Here is an 18872-nt window from a genome sequence, read left to right as displayed (position 1 = left end):
CGCACTAGCCCCGCCGTCGTGTCGCACGCCGTAGCCGCTCCGGTGCTCGCGCACTCCGTGCTCGCCCATGCTCCCGCCCTCTCCCACTACCTGCACAAGCGCTCCCTGGGACACTACGCGGTGGCCGCCCCCGTGCTCGCCGTGGCCGCACCCGCCGCCGTCTCTCACCAGTCCCGCGTGGACGTGCGCACCAGCCCCGCCGTCGTGTCGCACGCGGTGGCCGCCCCCGTGCTCGCGCACTCTGTGTTGGCCGTGCCCGCCGCCGTCTCCCACCAGTCCCGCGTCGACGTGCGCACCAGCCCCGCTCTCGTCGCTCCCGTCGTCGCCCACTACGCCGCGCCCGCTCCGCTCCACTACGCCGCGCCCGCTCCGCTCCACTACGCTGCACCTGCTCCCATCCATCTTGCTGGACACTATGCTCACGCCTGGTGAACGCCAATACTGACCAACTGCTAGGATTATTACTAAAAATATTCATAAATTAATAAAAAAAATATAATTAATTCTTTGTTTTGTTTGATTTTTTACTGGCTTTAATAGCATCTTTTATAATCTTCGATATAGGATCTATTGGAAAGAAAAGATATCAATAGTACGATATACGAATGATATGTAGCTTTTGATGTGTCTTGAAAGTGAGCGATGGCCATACCCACTTTGTGTGACGCAATTACTGCGATACTGTTAAAGATAACATACCCCATTAAATTATTATTTTATTTTAATATTAACCTCGAAAAAAATGTGAATAGGCAAATCGCCCTTGCGAAATCGAAGCACGTTGTCAAAATCGGCGAGCAGCTTTACAGTAACCCGATTGGAATACGCAAGTTCTGGTCGTTGTCTGAGCTGCTCTTGGTAACTTCAAGGCGTCCCTGCCGCTGTTGCACATGAGGAATGACACCCTGGCAAAAGAGAAATCCGATCTTCGGTGTGCTTTTGCCTCCAACTCGACTCTTGACGACAACGGAAAAAGACATAAAACTGTCGTGCTTAGAGGAGTACCGTACAGCAAATAATCAAGATCTTAACCCAATAAGTACTCGGTCATGTCCTTCAGGTTCAATATAATACAATCTCGATTATACACTTCTTGGCCACCGGCTCAATATTGACAAATTAATTAATAAGGCCTTATCTTTTGATTTTTGATGAAAAACTCCGAAGATTTTAAAAACAAAAACTCTAATAAATTTATACTGTTGATACGGAGCAACCATGAATAAGCATCTCAGATATAGAGCTAGTCTTCGATATCAAATATACAATTCAAAAATTGAATCTATCAGAAGCGTTTCTTTAATTTCTCTGTTACCACTATCAGCAGGTTTATCATTCGGACAACCTACTAGAAGAGACTAGAGACCTAACGTTGCTAACGCAACTATGAAGGAACCTTCATAGTTTGCCAATGTTGTTGTAGACTTTCCCATAGTCCACGAACGCCAAGCATAGTGGTAGGTGATACTCCTTCGTCTCAGTTATACAGAATAACTTCTGCAGCAGCGTGTGTATGCGGACTATGGTGCTACAGCCTTTTCGGAATCTGGCTTGTTCGGAAAGCTGGAAGTCGTCGAAAATGACCAGGAGACAGTTCGTGATAACCCTATAAAACAGCTTATATACATTGCTCAGAAGTGATATGGGTCTAAAGTTCCTCAAAAGCGTTTTTTCGCCCTTTTTGAAGAACAACACCACTATACTTCTGTGCCCTGTTTGCGCCTTCGGTTTTTCGTCCTACCGTCAGTCGTCACAGGGCAAAAGCCCTGGATGAAGACCGAATTGAATAGCTTCTGGAGGATCTTAAGAACAGGATTTTAATCTCGTACAGGCTGACGTCTGGGATATCTTCGGTATAGTGTCGGATTAATTTGGCTCTTGGATCTTCAGCCTTGTTGGAAACAGGTGCCAGGCCTGTGCAGTTGTGTATAACTCTCCGTAGAACTTCTCAACTTCCCTCAAAAGTTCAGGTTTAGATGAAATGACCCTGCTGTCACCGATCTTCAGCTTCATCAGTTGGCTCTGCCCAATGGAAAATCTCGTGCGTATACTTTGGACCCTTTGTTACGCTCTATGACCGCCTTCACACAATCTGTGTTATGGCGGCATATATCGCGAGTCAGTGACTTGAAGATCTGTCTATTTAGCTGCCTATACTGCAAAGCATCACTCGGCGACTGAAGGGAACTAAATGTTAAACTCGCGTCATTCCTGATCGAAAATTCGTAAGACAATTTTATTCAGTGTTTCGGTACCAGGCAATCATAGTTGAAGAAGAGATTGTCTTATGTATGACGCGATTATACCTTAATATATTCTGAGGCCATTCACACGACATAATTACCGCATAGAAACCAGGAAAACATAAATATGGTGATAACGTAGATAGAAGATGAACAATAGATGCGTCACTAAAATAACAATAATAATGTGACAGAGACACATAAATTAGATTGGTAATGAGAGTAAGCGAAATATACTATAATATGTACTATCCCTTTCAGTTTATCGGCTCCCAACAAACAATGGTTGCCTGGTGATTTCAGTTATTATTTAAATATGGGACGTTGTTTTCTATTACATTGTACAAATCGTCTAGAACGAAAACATGAAAAAATAACACACGTCACAGACTATTGCTATCTAATTTACATACACTGACAGCGTATCTAGTGTCCATCTTCTACTTAAGGGCACAGTGTCTACTGTGCTACGGGTGATAGTAATGTACGTAAGTATCCATCACTACTCTGTGGTAATGTGTTTAATTAGAATATTAGTGTCATTATTCTAACGTTTCATATCAGTTGAATCATGTGTCATCCTAGGAACATATACCAGGACTCATAAGCAGTTCAGAGGTTCATGCAAAATGTAGTTCTTAAAATTATTATACAAGCGCTTGTTGTCCGTTGTTATTCTGAAATTATGGATGAAAGTTGATTGATAAGGTTTCTTTTTAAAAATATATTTTAAAATATAAAAGTACTCAATAAATATTTTGTGCTCTATAACTGATTCACTACTGTTACTACTGTTCCTTTAAAAGAACACCACCCCCTCCTTTTCCTGTGAGAGTAGGATATTTTTCAATATTTTTATAGACTTTTTAGACCATAATAATACACTATAGAGAAAATAAAAAAAATGCGCACATTTTTCATCTAACTGGGTTATACGAAGGTCTAACTTTGTGACATATGTCAAACTTAATTTAATTTTATTTTGAGGTTACTAGTACTACTAGGTTATTGTGTAAAAGTTCTACAAAACTAGACATGAATCTAATAGAATTAATTGATTGAGAAGATTTGGATATGCTGGCGTCATCTTGGCGACTAAAAGACGTCGCAATGGATAACTTCTTACTTTGTAAAAAAACATAAGTAAATGATAACCAAAACAAACCAGATAATGTGTGTAGTTTGTGATTCAGACTTAAAAATCATTAACATAATTGTGGTTGGTGTATTCTCTGGAAAATAGTGGGAGACAGTGATAATCCCTATACTGCATATTTATTTACACCGTTACTAAGCCCCACAACAACATCACAAGAAGTAAAGTACAACAGATGCCATTTCCGTACCCGAAATACAGTGGAATGATGTTTTGGTCGAACTCGAAGCAACAGTTTGTCTAGAAGCATGTATGGAAATATAGATAGTAAAATATTACAATTGTGGTATGTGCTGTACTCCACAATTTCGCTATTGATATGAAAGATAATCTATTTCCTGTTGAGGAAGAAATTTTCATGTAGATCATGCTCCACTCCACTAGTGTACCAATACAACAAGTCTTTACAAGTACATTAAAATCCAATTTTTTGTTGTTAAGTAATTGTTAATCAAATAATATTAATTTTATATCCCTCTCCCATCATTTCAATTTGTCTTTTTTTAAAGTCTATGTTGCTTTGTATAATTAGGCTATGATCAGCACATCTGTAAAATTTTTATTGTAAGTAATGTAAGTAAATACATTAATGTAAATATCATGAAATACCTGTTTTGTCAACCCTTTTTTCTATCAGCAGGGTCACTTTTATCAGTACCAAATATTGACAATATTTATTTCTGTTATTTAATTTTTAAATATCCCTAAAAAATATTTCAAATTTTAAAATCATTTAGTATTATTATAGTTTAAATTTAATTACTGTAAGGGCATAATAATATTATAGGGCTTATGTATAAAATACTGGTGGAAATGGGTTTTTAGAAATAATGAACTTATAAATTTCTTAGTTTCTATAGTAAATTTATATATTTCTTTGTAATTTATTTCATTAGCAGTAAAATGTTCACAATTTAGCTTTATTTCTTTACATTCTTTGTGTGGTTCCTTTTTTAACTTTCGCAAGTCAAAACTTTTAAGTGTTATTTTTGCATCAGTTTGAATATCATATTGCATAAATAAAATGTAAAAGTTGTAAATATTTATTTCTAAGAGTGGCAATAAGTTTCTTGCCAATTCATTAAAGCTCAGACTTTTACAAAATGGTTGTAAATGGTAAAATATTTAACATTTGAAAGTGTAATTTTTGGACCTATTTATATAAATTATTTTTTGTTTGTTTGTTTATTTATTTATTTACTTGTTGTAATGTCTCAGTCATAATTATTATTAAAACTTTTGTTAAATAAGGGTTACATTGGTGAACTAATACAACAAGTCAACATTTAATATATTTAAAGTAGCTTAGTAAGGGAGGTTTCTCTTTATTTTTGATAGAATTTGGGTCATTATTAAAAATATATTGCCATATGCAGAGGTTTGCTGAAACTAGTGCTTAGATTAGTACAAAGTTAATATTTTGTGTTTTATACAAAAGGGTCTCCAGAAATCCACCTGATTGATTTCCAACTTATCGTAAGAGTTGTAAAACAAGATCTTCGGATAGTGGATTATTTTTGGATGTCTATAACAAATAAATGTGATGAATGAATAAATTATTATGTTGCAAAAAGTGAATAAATTAATATAGATAAAAAGTATATGTTTTTTTCCTTATTTAACTGTTTTGTATGTTTTCTTTAAAAAATATAAAAATAATAGGTAAGATAAACCTTGTTTGCTATGATACTAGAATCTTGATTTACCACATTAATTATTATCACTCTATCAATCAATACCTAATATGTGCCGACTCGGTAATAGTTTGACTTAAAATTTCCTTAAATAATATAATGTTGTTTATAAATCATAATACTGTTTGTTTCCTATACATGAATAAATGAATATTAAATCAATTTATACATGGGTAGTATAATATCATAAATGTTACAATATAATAATATGTAGGACGTTAGATAAAGTTGAAGATAAAATACTGAAGATTCAAAACTCACGTTTTGACAGGTAGGTCTAACTACCTCTCCAAACATTGATTTTCAATTGTCAATACTTGAATGCTCAAAATTCGCGCGCTCGACATTATTATTCCTTTAAACGTTTACGAGTCGGTTAAAAAGACGTCAAAAGCACGCCAGCATAATTCTTTAAATTAATCTGTACACTATTTTAAATAAATAATGTAATTTTAATTAAATTAAAGTAGAAATATGGTATTTAATCATAAGTAGAAGGTAAAATACAGTGAACTGTCGTTCAATCTTTGTTCATGGCTATTTTATTTTTAATCTGTCAATTTTTTTGAACAAATGTCTCTCTGGTCCATGGTAAGTCTACGTTTTGTAATAATCACACGATTTTAACCCGGTACTAATTGTAGTACCGTAACAAAGCTGGTTTATTTAGTTCTGGTTCAACCCAGTACTTATATAGTTTTTATAGTTCGCGCCGACTATTCTACCATCGACCATATCCATGTTGTGAAGCAAGTAACTGAAAAGCTCAATGAATACGGACAACTGTATTATATGGCATTTGTCGATTACAATGAGGCTTTCGATTCGCTTAGTCACACTTATATCTGGAAAACGCTAGAAAACCAAGGTATAAAAGGAAAATATATAAAAATCATAAAAAAAATTTGGTGAAGAATTTAGAGTTCAAAAAGGCGTAAGGCAAGGCGATCCACTTTCCCCAAAACTCTTCACAGCAGTGCTGGAAAATATATTTAAGAATTTAAAGTGGGGAAATTTTAGAATCAACGTTAATGGATTGAACCTAAATCATTTAAGATTTGCCGACGATATAGTCATTTTTGCTAAGAAACCGTGCATACTACAAACTATGTTGCAACAATTAGATTTTGAAAGCAGGAATGCAGGTTTATCAACGAACCCAACTAAGACTAAATTAATGACAAATGCCACAAAGGAAAATATAGTAATAGGACAAGAAGTTGTAGAATATGTAGATGAATATATATATTTAGGACAAATAATTTCAATAAAAGACCAGTATTCTAAGGAAATAGATAGAAGAATAAGCAACACTTGGAAACGCTACTGGTCTCTAAAAGAAATAGTTAAAAATGAAACAATTCCTAAGGCAATAAAAAGCAAATTATATAATACATGTATTCTACCATGTCTTACTTATGGATGTCAAACTTGGCCTGCGACAAGCAAAAACAACCAAAAATTAGCAGTTTGTCAACGCAACATGGAACGAAGTATGCTTAACATAAGACTACGAGATCGATGGACAACTGCAAAAGTAAGGAAAAGAACAAAAGTCAGTGACGTGTTACGAAAAATAAGAAAACTTAAATGGAACTGGACTGGACATATAATGAGGACGAACAAAGAGAAATGGACTAAGGATGTAATAGAGTGGTATCCGAGGAATGGGAAAAGAAAATGAGGAGGTCAAATCAAAAGATGGGAAGATGATTTACCAAAGGGATGGAGAAGGTTAGTCAGAGATAGAGAGATGTGGAAACAAATGGGGGAGGCCTATGTCAACAGACAACCTGACCAACTACAACGAATTGGTTGCTAATAATATAAATATTTTTGTAGTAAATAATATGTAACATATTTTTAAGTATAGCATATAAGTTGAAAATGTGGAAAGGTCAGTGAATAAAGGCTTTTATTATTATTATTATAGAAGGTAAAATACAGTAAACTGTCGTTCACTCTTTCAATCTTTGTTCATGGCTATTTTATTTTTAATCTGTGCATTTGATTGAACAAATGAATGTCTCTGGTCCATGGTAGGTCTACGTTTTGTAATAATCACACGATTTTAACCCGGTACTAATTTTAGTACCGTAACAAAGCTGGTTTATTTAGTTCTGGTTCAAACCAGTACTTAAGTATATATAGTTTTTTGTAATAAGGCGGATGAAGTTTGTCAACTCTCTTCATGTACGTCGAAGCGTTGCTACGCGACAAAAAGCTTGCCCATTAAAATAATTGGTAAGTAACAATTATTGACATTTCTAACAAAATACATTGATTGTTTATTTTATTTATTTAGAGCAAGCATTTATTGGTAACAATGCCAAATCAAACCAAAATACAATAAACGAATATTTAAATAGGTTTATAACTGCAAAATTACATTGACATAAAAGCAAAACATAATGACGTTTACACTACCTTTTTGATGTTATTGAAGATAAACTTCTTTGACTTTGCACGCGCACTACGACATCTAAAAATAAAAGTAGTCCCAAATTTTTTGACGTTTGCGATTTTAATTATTTTTTTCGGTTTCTTCGTCCATTATTAGGACAGGCAAAGGGTTCAAGCCAATACAGCCGTATTCGTTAATATTCAATACTTATATTCATACCTTTAAGCGAGCAATTCTTGTATGTATGTATATAATCTGAATCTCGGAAACTTAATGTATACAGGTAGTTTCGGGGGCGAGAAATCAATCTAGCTAGGTTTCAATTTAAAATATAGTATTATCCGTGTTTTAATGAGAAACAGCTACAATAATATTAGAATACAAAAGTAAATTTCGCCACTATTTACAAAACTATAATAGCTTAGATGGAAACTGGGTGATCCGGAAAGCAGAAGACCCCGGTTCGAATCCAGATGTCCTATTAGTTTTTTTTGTTCAAGTTTGTACATTCTAAAAAATCCGAGCAAGTCTCGGTCGTCCAGATATCGTAATATAAATTGTATTTTTTGTGAACGATAGCGCAATAAATGAACATTGTATTTAACCACATAAATGCTAGTAATTTTATTCTGATAAATAAAGCAATTCGTGCGAAATTATTCCCTTACCATTCCAAAATATTCAAAAATGCACAACGCTAATGTTCCAGTTTTCACTTCTGCTGGCACTCTCGGAGTGCAACCCGTATTTTTTTTATTTTAAAGTTCATATTACATATTCAAAATTTCGATATTCTGCTCACAATACGTGTATTTATACCACATTGTGTGTGGATTGATGCATCTATCTGTACTCAATAACCCTTTAAGTTTATTTAAAGATATTCGTGTAAGAAATAACAACTATTTGTAGCATCGCTTTACATATATTGTGATTAAAACTATTAATAAAATGATAAAGCCGTAGATATAATATATTGATTTGACAGAATGGCAACGAGTGTCTTGACACTTAATCTCATAAAAGCTCAACCTATTCTCAAGTGACGGTAAACGGTAAATGATGATTTTGACATTAATAAGTGTCATTTTTTGATCTAATTGAATAGATCAGATTTGTTTTGATTTACAATTTGACCGCTTCTCATACAACGTGCGTTGTTTCTTGCGATACAGCAATACGACGAAATTCTTTCTTGACACAATATACCAGCAAGGTCACCGAATTTAATGATATCTGACATTGTTTTAGTACTGCCGCAATTTAAACACTTACACTTACATTTGAATTATATCCGGTCAGTATAAATAGCGCGGAGGGCAAGTCGAATTTATCAGTCGGCCGTGCACGGTTTGAAGTGATCTACCTAGCTCGTCAGACAAACACAGACCACGTTCACAATGCAGTCGCTGGTGGTGTTCCTGGCTCTCGCGTCGGTGGCGTGCGGCTCCTACCTGCCGCTGGCGCAGCCCCCCCACCACCCCGCCGTGGTGCTGGACCCCCACGGCCGGCCGCTGGACACCGCCGAGGTGATCAACGCTCGCGCCGTCCACTACCAGGCCAAGGCCCTGGAGCCCCGCGCCGCCCTCGGCTACGGCCACGCCGCGCTGGCCCTCGCGCCCGTGGCTCCGCTCGCTCTCTCGTACGCCGCGCCCGCCGCCGTCTCCCACCAGTCCCGCGTGGACGTGCGCACCAGCCCCGCCGTCGTGTCGCACGCTGTAGCCGCTCCGGTGCTCGCGCACTCCGTGCTCGCCCCTGCTCCCGCTCTCTCCCACTACCTGCACAAGCGCTCCCTGGGACACTACGCGGTGGCCGCCCCCGTGCTCGCCGTGGCCGCGCCCGCCGCCGTCTCTCACCAGTCCCGCGTGGACGTGCGCACCAGCCCCGCCGTCGTGTCGCACGCGGTGGCCACCCCCGTGCTCGCGCACTCTGTGTTGGCCGCGCCCGCCGCCATCTCCCACCAGTCCCGCGTCGACGTGCGCACCAGCCCCGCTCTCGTCGCTCCCGTCGTCGCCCACTACGCCGCGCCCGCTCCGCTCCACTACGCCGCGCCCGCTCCGCTCCACTACGCTGCACCTGCTCCCATTCATCTTGCCGGACACTATGCTCACGCCTGGTGAACGCCAATACTGACCAACTGCTAGGATTATTACTAAATAAAATATTTATAGATGATATAAAAAAAATATTTGTAGTTTGATTGTACATTTTTTCTTCGACGTAGGTACGTTAAAAAATATTACTACGAATAGTTTAATTAATGGTATGGTATGTAAAGTAAATGTCTCCACAAGTAGGGTAGTTTGGTTTGCCCCTCCTTTATACCACGATAACATGAGAATACATTTCATCTGAGACCAGACTGCCTCTGCGCTCACACCTGATCGTTGTGAAAAGGTGCTTATTTAGAGGAATATGTCTCGTCAGGGTGCCCACTTAAAATATATGGATATCGTATTTGTTTAAGCTGTTTACTTGTAAGTCTGAGCGATAGTGGGTGTCGCTACTTTTGGCTATGTCCAGCTTGTGACGTTTGCTAGTCGACTATGATGGATGTGTAGGATGTTGGTGACAGAGAGTATCCATGAGAATATTTGGCTAATGGGCAAGGCTAATAGTGTTATTCGGCCCCTCCCTGAACCACCTGAATCACCCAATGAACCACTTAATCCATTGTAGGGTTCAATCGATAGTGTGAACTATCGAAGGCAACTCGTTTATGAGGTGATGGCTTTATTATTATATTTTATTAAGTAAACAATTTATAAATGTGACTGTTTGTTTCACTATTTTAGACTGCAGACTATTTAAGACCGTATACCTACTTAGTAGAGCAGCGGTTGCTACCTTGGTCGCTACACACTCGCATTGGAAGTTGGATCTGTGCGTGTCCGACGATATTGGTATATGTACGTTTAGTTCCTGCGAGAAGATGCCAGTGCGTTTGTATGGTGGACGTTGGAGTATTGCAACTGTATCATGTAATAACAGCTGGGCCTGGCATCCGTTGGACTCTTCTTGGTTTGTACCGTTAGCAACTCTTGTCCTGCGCCACCAGACGATAGAACTGTTACGCATATAATCGGCCTTATGACTATTGTCCAGTTTCATATATAGCATAGGCATTCGCATAGGTATTGCCATAAGACCCTGTAAAATCAATGTTGTACCAATTACTGAGACCAGGCTCATAAATTTTAGAGAGAAATTGGCAACTTGTCCATCAGTGATGACCCCAATGATCATTATAATAATATATTTAAATTAGTTAAAACTGAACATGACTTTGTATTCAAACCAAAAACTATTGATGCAAATCAAAGTCATTAAACTGGGCAACACAATAAATTCAGAAATCTAGGCGAGGATTATATTAACTCTATGTTGAAAGGTCATATAATCATGACAATGAGTTTGGCAATTATGTTAGGAAATACTCGAACATTTTCAGACTTGCTTGTACAACGGCTAAGACCCTATTTATAAAGAGAAGAGAAAATAATAGTAATAATATTATTAAGACTACTTGGCAAATTATTAATAGTGAAACTGGTAAAAATAAACCCCGAAATATTGACCTTTACTTACAAATTGATGATAAGCTTATTGAAACGGGCTAAGAAGTAACTAATTGTTTTGATTTTTTTTTTTACCGATATTCCAGTTTCAACAACCAGTAATCTCAACTCATGCCCTGCTGTTGCTGAGTCTTTACTTAAAAACAATGGCAATAAATGTTGTAAAGCGTTTGAATTTAGAAACTTTACACATAAAGCCATTTATGTGTAATGATTTGAAAAAAACTGCTGATGATCATGGCTTCTCAACAAAAGTCTGTGCATAGCACCGCAACTAGCTTCTCTATTCAATAAATGCATGGATGGTGGAGTGTTTCCTGACTTGATGTTAAATAGTACAGTAATTCCTATATTCAAGACTGGATGTACTAAATAAATGTCCTTAAAATTTTAGCCGCAGCCAGTAGGTACAGAATCATTATAGATAACCTATTCCGGCCTATCAAAACTTCCATTCCCAAAAATTTCAACTGAATTTCTTTTGAGAAAGCGTCCAAATGTAACTGGGTGTAATATAACATTATCGTCAGGAGATGAAAACTGTTTTTGAACGTGTACAACATAAGGAACAGCATTGAATGAGTTACATAACAGCCTTGCAACAGGGGGCTGTAGCTGTGGTGGAGTGTCGGTGTTATTTTTTTGTATGGTCTCTACTTAGTAGTAGTAGAATTATTGCAGGAACGACTTCGGAAAGAAATTGTTTATCACTAATTTCTACACATTGGCAATCACTTTCTATCACCACGGTGTTTTTGTCGTCTTTTATTACAGTGCCTGCAGTTTCTGGGCCGAGCTGACACTCTTTTACGGCCTCTAGACGTCTGAGACACAGAACCATCTGTATCCATTGTACTACGATCGTCATTATTCGTAATTGTCACTACATGACCTATATCGGGGATTGTCCCCCTGGATCACCCGGGTGGTCCTTCATGTCATGAAAGAAAAGTGAAGAAAAGAAGACTTACCAATAGGATGAAATTTACATAAAATAAACAAAATTTACACTTTAATACTAACTAACTACTAAAATATATACAAACTACAGCTTATCTGATCTAAAAATTAACATGATATTCAAAATAAAATGAAAAATTATCAAAAAGTACGTGCGACCGATTTGAGGTTTCCCGCCCTTTTTGTGATGTTTATGATAATGAAGACTTTGAACGTCATCTAAAAATAAAAGTTTTCAGAAATTTTCTGACGTTTGCGACATTAATTATTTTTTTTGTCCATTATTAGGACAGGCAAAGGGTTCTAGCCAATACAGCCGTATTCGTTAATATTCAATGATTTATTTCACGATGTTTATAAAATTATTCTTGGTACAAACGTAGAATAACACGACGAATAAATAATTTTAAGGATTTGTTTTGTTACGCCAAAGAAGTATAAATTCTTGCGCGCATACTTATGCACACACACACTTTTTTTTATTTATACAGGTTGTCCCAAAGTTATGGGACATGAAGGGAAAGTACCTTAAATATCGTAAAGATTTTCTTAAAATTACTTGCCTTGCCTGGGATTTTTTTTTTGAAAATCAATTAAATAAATGCTCAAAATGTGATCCCTCCTGTCTTACGCAAATCGCCAATCTTTTAATGAGTCCGCTGCCTTTTGATTTTCTTATAATTTTATGGTGAATACTCGATATGATATGGTACAATTCTGTTTGTAACTCGCCCACGTTCTTGTATCGCTTTTAAAGTAAAAAAAAACATTCTATAAAGTATTTTAATTATGAAGTGGGTACTTATTTACGAATAATCAATGCTATCTATGGAATGATAATATCTCTACTTTTCGGACGTCGTCGTGGGCAATAAATAACTTTCTTGAAATTTGACTCAAACATTTTACGTTGCTCCTTTCTTTTAAAATACTATGTTACTGAAGAAGAGTTATTAGTTTTTGGCTATTCTTTCGATTGGCATCGTAAAAGTAGGGGTGTTTTTTTTTTACATTTAAGTCGGTTCGAGTCCAGACGAGGCAAGTACCTAATTTTTAGAAAATCTTTGAATGCAGAATTACTAACTTTTTAAGATAAGATAAAGTCTGCTTTCAGTGAAATACCCTATCTACGATATTAAAGGTACTTTCCCTTCATGTCCCATAACTTTGGGACATCCTGTATATATTTCTTCAGTTTTGCGAAAATTTTTATGGTACAGTTTCGGAAATTCTACGATTTTATTATATGTATAGAAGAAAGACTATGTAGATAAGTATTGTAATTTGTGCGGAATAATAAATAATTTAACAATAATAATGACAATTTAACATATGCGAAGAAGTGTATTTTTTTTCTTTTATTTATATAGTTGTATGTATAGTTTTAATGTACGTTTGTCTTCCAAATAAAGAAAAATTAAATTAAACAATTTATTTACTTTCACACGACAGAGATTTGGACACCAGTTATACTTCATAGAAGGTTATGAATACCGGTATGCGAACTACCCGGAAACTGCGTAACCTAGAACCGAAATATTACACACACATGAAAATTGTGCGACAATGAATTCTTAGTATAGTATTTATTATATATTAAGACTAATTAAATATTAGATAATAATAAAAAAAACAGGCATAGGTATGATTGGCCATAAATATTGTTACAATTAAAAATAAACAAAATATTATATTTGAATTTGGAATCTATGATTTCTGTATGATTGTTCATAGAGTTTTTTAATTTGGCGCCAATACATTGTATAATATTTTGCGATATTAAACTGGAGTGGGATGATAAAGAGAACCGAATCGCTGTGATTACATTACACAAAGTAGGTATGGAGCCAAATGCAATTTTTAAAACTCTCCATACGCTTGGTATTAGTAAAATGTTTGTGTACCGGCCTATAAATAGGTACAGGGAAACTTCCTCTGCTTGTGACAGAAAAAGATCTGGCCGTCCACGTAGCGTTCGTACGAAAAAGGTGGTCAAAGCAGTAAGGGAAAAATTCGAAGAAACCTGTCGGAGAGCAAAAGATTTTATGTCGGGAGATGAAGATAGCACCTAGAACCATGTCGCGTACCTTAAAAGATGACTTAGGACTTGCAGCCTATAACAGACATACTGATAATTTAAAAAAAGAATAGGGTGGACAATCGAAACAACTACCGAAGTGGTACGCAAAGGGAGGTCAGAGAATTGGTTTACTGATGAGAATTTTTTTACAATTGAGCAACATTTTAACAAACAAAATGACTTTATTTATGCTCAAAGCTATAAGGAAGCTTCCCAATTATTCGACAGAATGCAACGTGCCCACGTTGCGCTATCCGACTTCAATGATGGTTTGGTGGGGTATTAGCTATGAAGGAGAAAGCAGAAGTACATCATGATATCATTCTTGAGAAGGTAGTAAAGCCCTTTAACAACATCATGTTCAATAACCAAGAATGGTCCTTCCAGCAAGTCTCGGCGCCGGGTCATATATGATAATTTGGAGTCCCTAAAATAATCCGTACGATCGGCAGTGAAGAATTTTCTCATGGAAAAAGAGCGTTCTTCTATTGATAATTGGCCTCAACGTTTAAAAGACTGTATTGCAGCCAATGGAGACCACTTCGAATAAGCTTTTTATATTTTAAATTATTCTATGTTTATGTATTAAACTAACATACTGTAAAAGTAATAAATGTTATTTACAATAGATTTGATTTTGAATTTGGATGAACATGGTTCTAGGTGCTATCTTCATCTCCCGACATAAAAACTTTTGCTCTCCGACAGGTTTCTTCGAATTTTTCCCTTACTGCTTTGACCACCTTTTTCGTACGAACGCTACGTGGACGGCCAGATCTTTTTCTGTCACAAGCAGAGGAAGTTTCCCTGTACCTAGTTCCTAGTGCACTCATGCTTCAATATGACATTATCACAATTATTATTTGCACGTGAACCCAGTAAAAGGATTTTTTTTTCTCAGGACCTGATGTTGATGACTTCACATCGTTGCTTTGTTATGGTGTGCAAAAAAGCATCACTAGTACTACATTCGTTTTTCAGGTGCTGCATCCAATATATGAATCGTGTTTAAATAATATCAAATATTTAATAAAAAGTACTAAAGAATAATTTTTAACAATATAAAGTATCCTTGATGCATCAACCTCTAGAGCTTGAATTCTTTATTTGTGTAAGGATGCTTTGTGAACATGATGGTCGTGATTACTGTCATAATTAGTAATCACATCCAACAAATACAATAATTTATTAACTTCTACCTGTGGCCCACGACTTCGTTCGCGTGGAATTAGGTTTTTAAAAATCTTGTGGGGAATCTTTGATTTTATAGAATTAAAAGTAATATATTAATCCAGGGTATTATCTATCTGCATGATAAATTTCAACTACATCCGTCAAGTGGTTATTGCATGAAAGAGTAACAAAGACACAAACTATAGCATACAATTTTGCCTTTTAGAGTAGCATTTTAGTTTGTTTTTACTACAATTAGTTATCCAATGGTATGAAAGACAATTTCGGAATTATGTGCTATGTTTGAGGAACCTGAAAACCCGTTCATGGCGAGTGCAGAGGGCTATGGCGAAACCCCTCCAATTTTAAGAGGAGACCCGTGCCCGGCAATGGGACATAAAAAGTATGTCCTCAAAGGTGTGTGAAGCTCACCAACCCGCACTTGGCCAGAGTGGTGGGCTTTGACAAAACCCCTCCAATTTTGAAAGGAGACCCGTGCCCATCAGTAGGACATAAAAAGGATGTTCTCAAAGGTGTGTGAAGCACGCCAACCCGCACTTAGTCAGCATGGTGAGCTATGGGAAAACCCTTGTCATTTTCAGAGGATACCCGTGCCAATCAGTAGGACATAAGAAGGATGTCCTCAAAGGTGTGTGAAGCACGCTAACCCGCACTTGGCGAAACCCCATGACAAGAGTATTGAGAAACGTAGTATGATGCACAGGTGTGGTTATTTACTTTCCACCCTTATATCACAATGTAGATACGTACTACAAAATTTCTATATAATGCTGAAAAAATAAAATATGTGTCTAACATGACTTTAAAACGGCCTTCACTTGCTGATTTACATGGCAATATTGTTACATTAAGATTTAATATTTCCATATAATTTATTAATGTGAGAGTCTTCTCATACGATTGTTTCATTACGATACGGCAATAGGATGAAATTTTTTCGTCACACATAGTAAGCAAGGTCACAAAATGTAACAACGTCTGACATTGTTCTAGCACTGCCATACCGAATTCTGCATTCAAGTTACACTTTAACAATATCCGGTCAGTATAAATAGCGCGGAGGGCGAGTCGAATTTATCAGTCGGCCGTGCACGGTTTGAAGTGATCTACCTAGCTCGTCAGACAAACACAGACCACGTTCACAATGCAGTCGCTGGTGGTGTTCCTGGCTCTCGCGTCGGTGGCGTGCGGCTCCTACCTGCCGCTGGCGCAGCCCCCCCACCACCCCGCCGTGGTGCTAGACCCCCATGGCCGGCCGCTGGACACCGCCGAGGTGATCAACGCTCGCGCCGTCCACTACCAGGCCAAGGCCCTGGAGCCCCGCGCCGCCCTCGGCTACGGCCACGCCGCGGTGGCCCTCGCGCCCGTGGCTCCGCTCGCTCTCTCGTACGCCGCGCCCGCCGCCGTCTCCCACCAGTCCCGCGTGGACGTGCGCATTAGCCCCGCCGTCGTGTCGCACGCCGTAGCCGCTCCGGTGCTCGCGCACTCCGTGCTCGCCCCTGCTCCCGCTCTCTCCCACTACCTGCACAAGCGCTCCCTGGGACACTACGCGGTGGCCGCGCCCGCCGCCGTCTCTCACCAGTCCCGCGTGGACGTGCGCACCAGCCCCGCCGTCGTGTCGCACGCGGTGGCCGCCCCCGTGCTCGCGCACTCTGTGTTGGCCGCGCCCGCCGCCGTCTCCCACCAGTCCCGCGTCGACGTGCGCACCAGCCCCGCTCTCGTCGCTCCCGTCGTCGCCCACTACGCCGCGCCCGCTCCGCTCCACTACGCCGCGCCCGCTCCGCTCCACTACGCTGCACCTGCTCACATCCATCTTGCTGGACACTATGCTCACGCCTGGTGAACGAGAATAACCAATACTGACCAACTGCTAGGATTATTACTAAATAAAATATTTATAAATTAATAGAATATATTAATTTAAATATACCTTTGTTATTTTAATTTAATTTAAAAAGGCTACTGTTTCAGAATTTTCCTCGTTCCAAAAATATATAAGTGGATATAATTATTACTGTACCAAATTATCGTAACTCTGATATTTCATAACATATGGCTATTTCATAAAAGCCCAATAAATTTTAACACAAACATAATATGCTCTCAAAGAAAAGACCAATCGTTGAGAATTTTAAATCATGTAGCTGTGGTTTAAGTGTTAATCGTGGTTACGTTGATCGTATTGCGTCTCCTTACCGGACCAGGAGGTCTACTCGCAAAATCGACAACGATACATTCGGTATTGGTATTGGTAAAGGGCTCCTGTTTCCGCAATTAGACTGCTTAATTGAGTCCATTTTGCGTGCAGTGTTGGCCAGTCATTCCAACCAGCCCAGCTCCTTCCAGAAGTTCAGAACACTCCTGGGGTGTTCGCAGACTTCCTGGAGCGACCTTGTATTTACTAAGGTTTGTGCCCGTTGGTTGGCCACCCCAGCACATTCCAGGATTACGTGAGTGACCGTTTCATCTTCGGTTAGACAGCCCCTGCACTTAGGACTGTCCGTAACGCTGATTGTAAATAGGTGTTTGTTCAGTGATGTGTGACCCGTTAGGGTGCCGACCATAATTCGGATGTCATGTCTGTTTAGGCTAAGTCGACGTGTCAGTTTGGGCGATAGTGCAGGAATCGCCTCTTTCGACTGTCTGCAGCCTGAGACATTTGTCCATCGGGTTCTATGTAGGTTGTTGGTGAGAGAGCGTATCCATGACCGCATTTGGCTGAAGGGCAGGACTGGCCCTGGGCCAGCCACTTGCGTTTTCGACCCCCGCCTTGCAAGTTCATCCGCTGCATCGTTCCCCAACGAACCGCTGTGTCCTTTGATCCATTGCAGAGTTACCCAGTTGTTAGAGGCAGCTCGTTCTAAGGATCGGTGACACTCGTATATTAGCGCTGAGTTATAGGTGTTGCTCCCCACCGCAGTCAGTACTGCCATACTATCGGATAGAATACGGATATAATATCCATGTATTTTCCTTCTTAGTATCGCGTCTGCAGCTTCCTTGATGGCTATGCATTCGCATTGGAATATGGAGCTGTGTATGCCTAAGGGTATAGAGGTGTGTATATTCAGTTCCTGTGAGAAGATGCCAGCTCCAGTTCCGGCTGCCATTTTGGAACCGTCTGTATAAATTCTGAGCATTTACACCTGACTGGTCTGCTCCCACTTCAAACAGTTGAATACGGTAATTCTTTTGAAAGATGTGTGTGTTGGGTATTCTATCACAGGGTGCCTCTCAGAGTGGGAAATCCTTCCTTACTCTGTTCCAGAGATTTCCTGTGAGGCAGTCATCATTCTTGCATACACCCATCAGCTTCAGGCGGAGAACCGACATTGTCGCCTCATGTTGGATATGTATGTCAAACGGTGTGAGCCCTAGAATGGTTTCTAGGGCAGACGTTGGCGTAGTGCGCATGCAACCAGTTATGGCTGTGCAGGCCAGCCGTTGGAATCGCTGCAGCTTGGTTTGTACGGTTGTTAGCTCTGTCCTGGGCCACCAAGCTATTGCTCCGTAGGTGATAATTGGTCTAATAACTGCTGTATATAGCACGATACATTCGGAAC

General features: G+C 38.8%; 2 protein-coding genes across 2 annotated transcripts; both read left to right on the top strand.

Annotated features, from left to right (window-relative positions):
• Positions 1-7292: 7292 nt before the first annotated feature.
• LOC126970191 (cuticle protein 16.5-like) lies at positions 7293-9683 on the top strand. The gene is made up of 2 exons (XM_050815973.1): positions 7293-7337; positions 8749-9683. Exon 2 carries the CDS (start codon positions 8898-8900, stop codon positions 9615-9617), a length of 720 nt encoding a protein of 239 aa, XP_050671930.1. The 5' UTR covers positions 7293-7337; positions 8749-8897; the 3' UTR covers positions 9618-9683.
• Positions 9684-16226: 6543 nt separating this feature from the next.
• LOC126970192 (cuticle protein 16.5-like) lies at positions 16227-17238 on the top strand. The gene has a single exon (XM_050815975.1). The coding sequence runs from the start codon at positions 16454-16456 to the stop codon at positions 17150-17152; it is 699 nt and encodes a 232-aa protein (XP_050671932.1). The 5' UTR covers positions 16227-16453; the 3' UTR covers positions 17153-17238.
• The last annotated feature ends 1634 nt before the right edge of the window (positions 17239-18872 follow it).

The sequence above is a fragment of the Leptidea sinapis genome, chromosome 20 (genome assembly GCF_905404315.1).
Source record: "Leptidea sinapis chromosome 20, ilLepSina1.1, whole genome shotgun sequence".
NCBI lineage: Eukaryota > Metazoa > Arthropoda > Insecta > Lepidoptera > Pieridae > Leptidea > Leptidea sinapis.
This window is presented reverse-complemented; position numbering and strand designations above follow the sequence as displayed.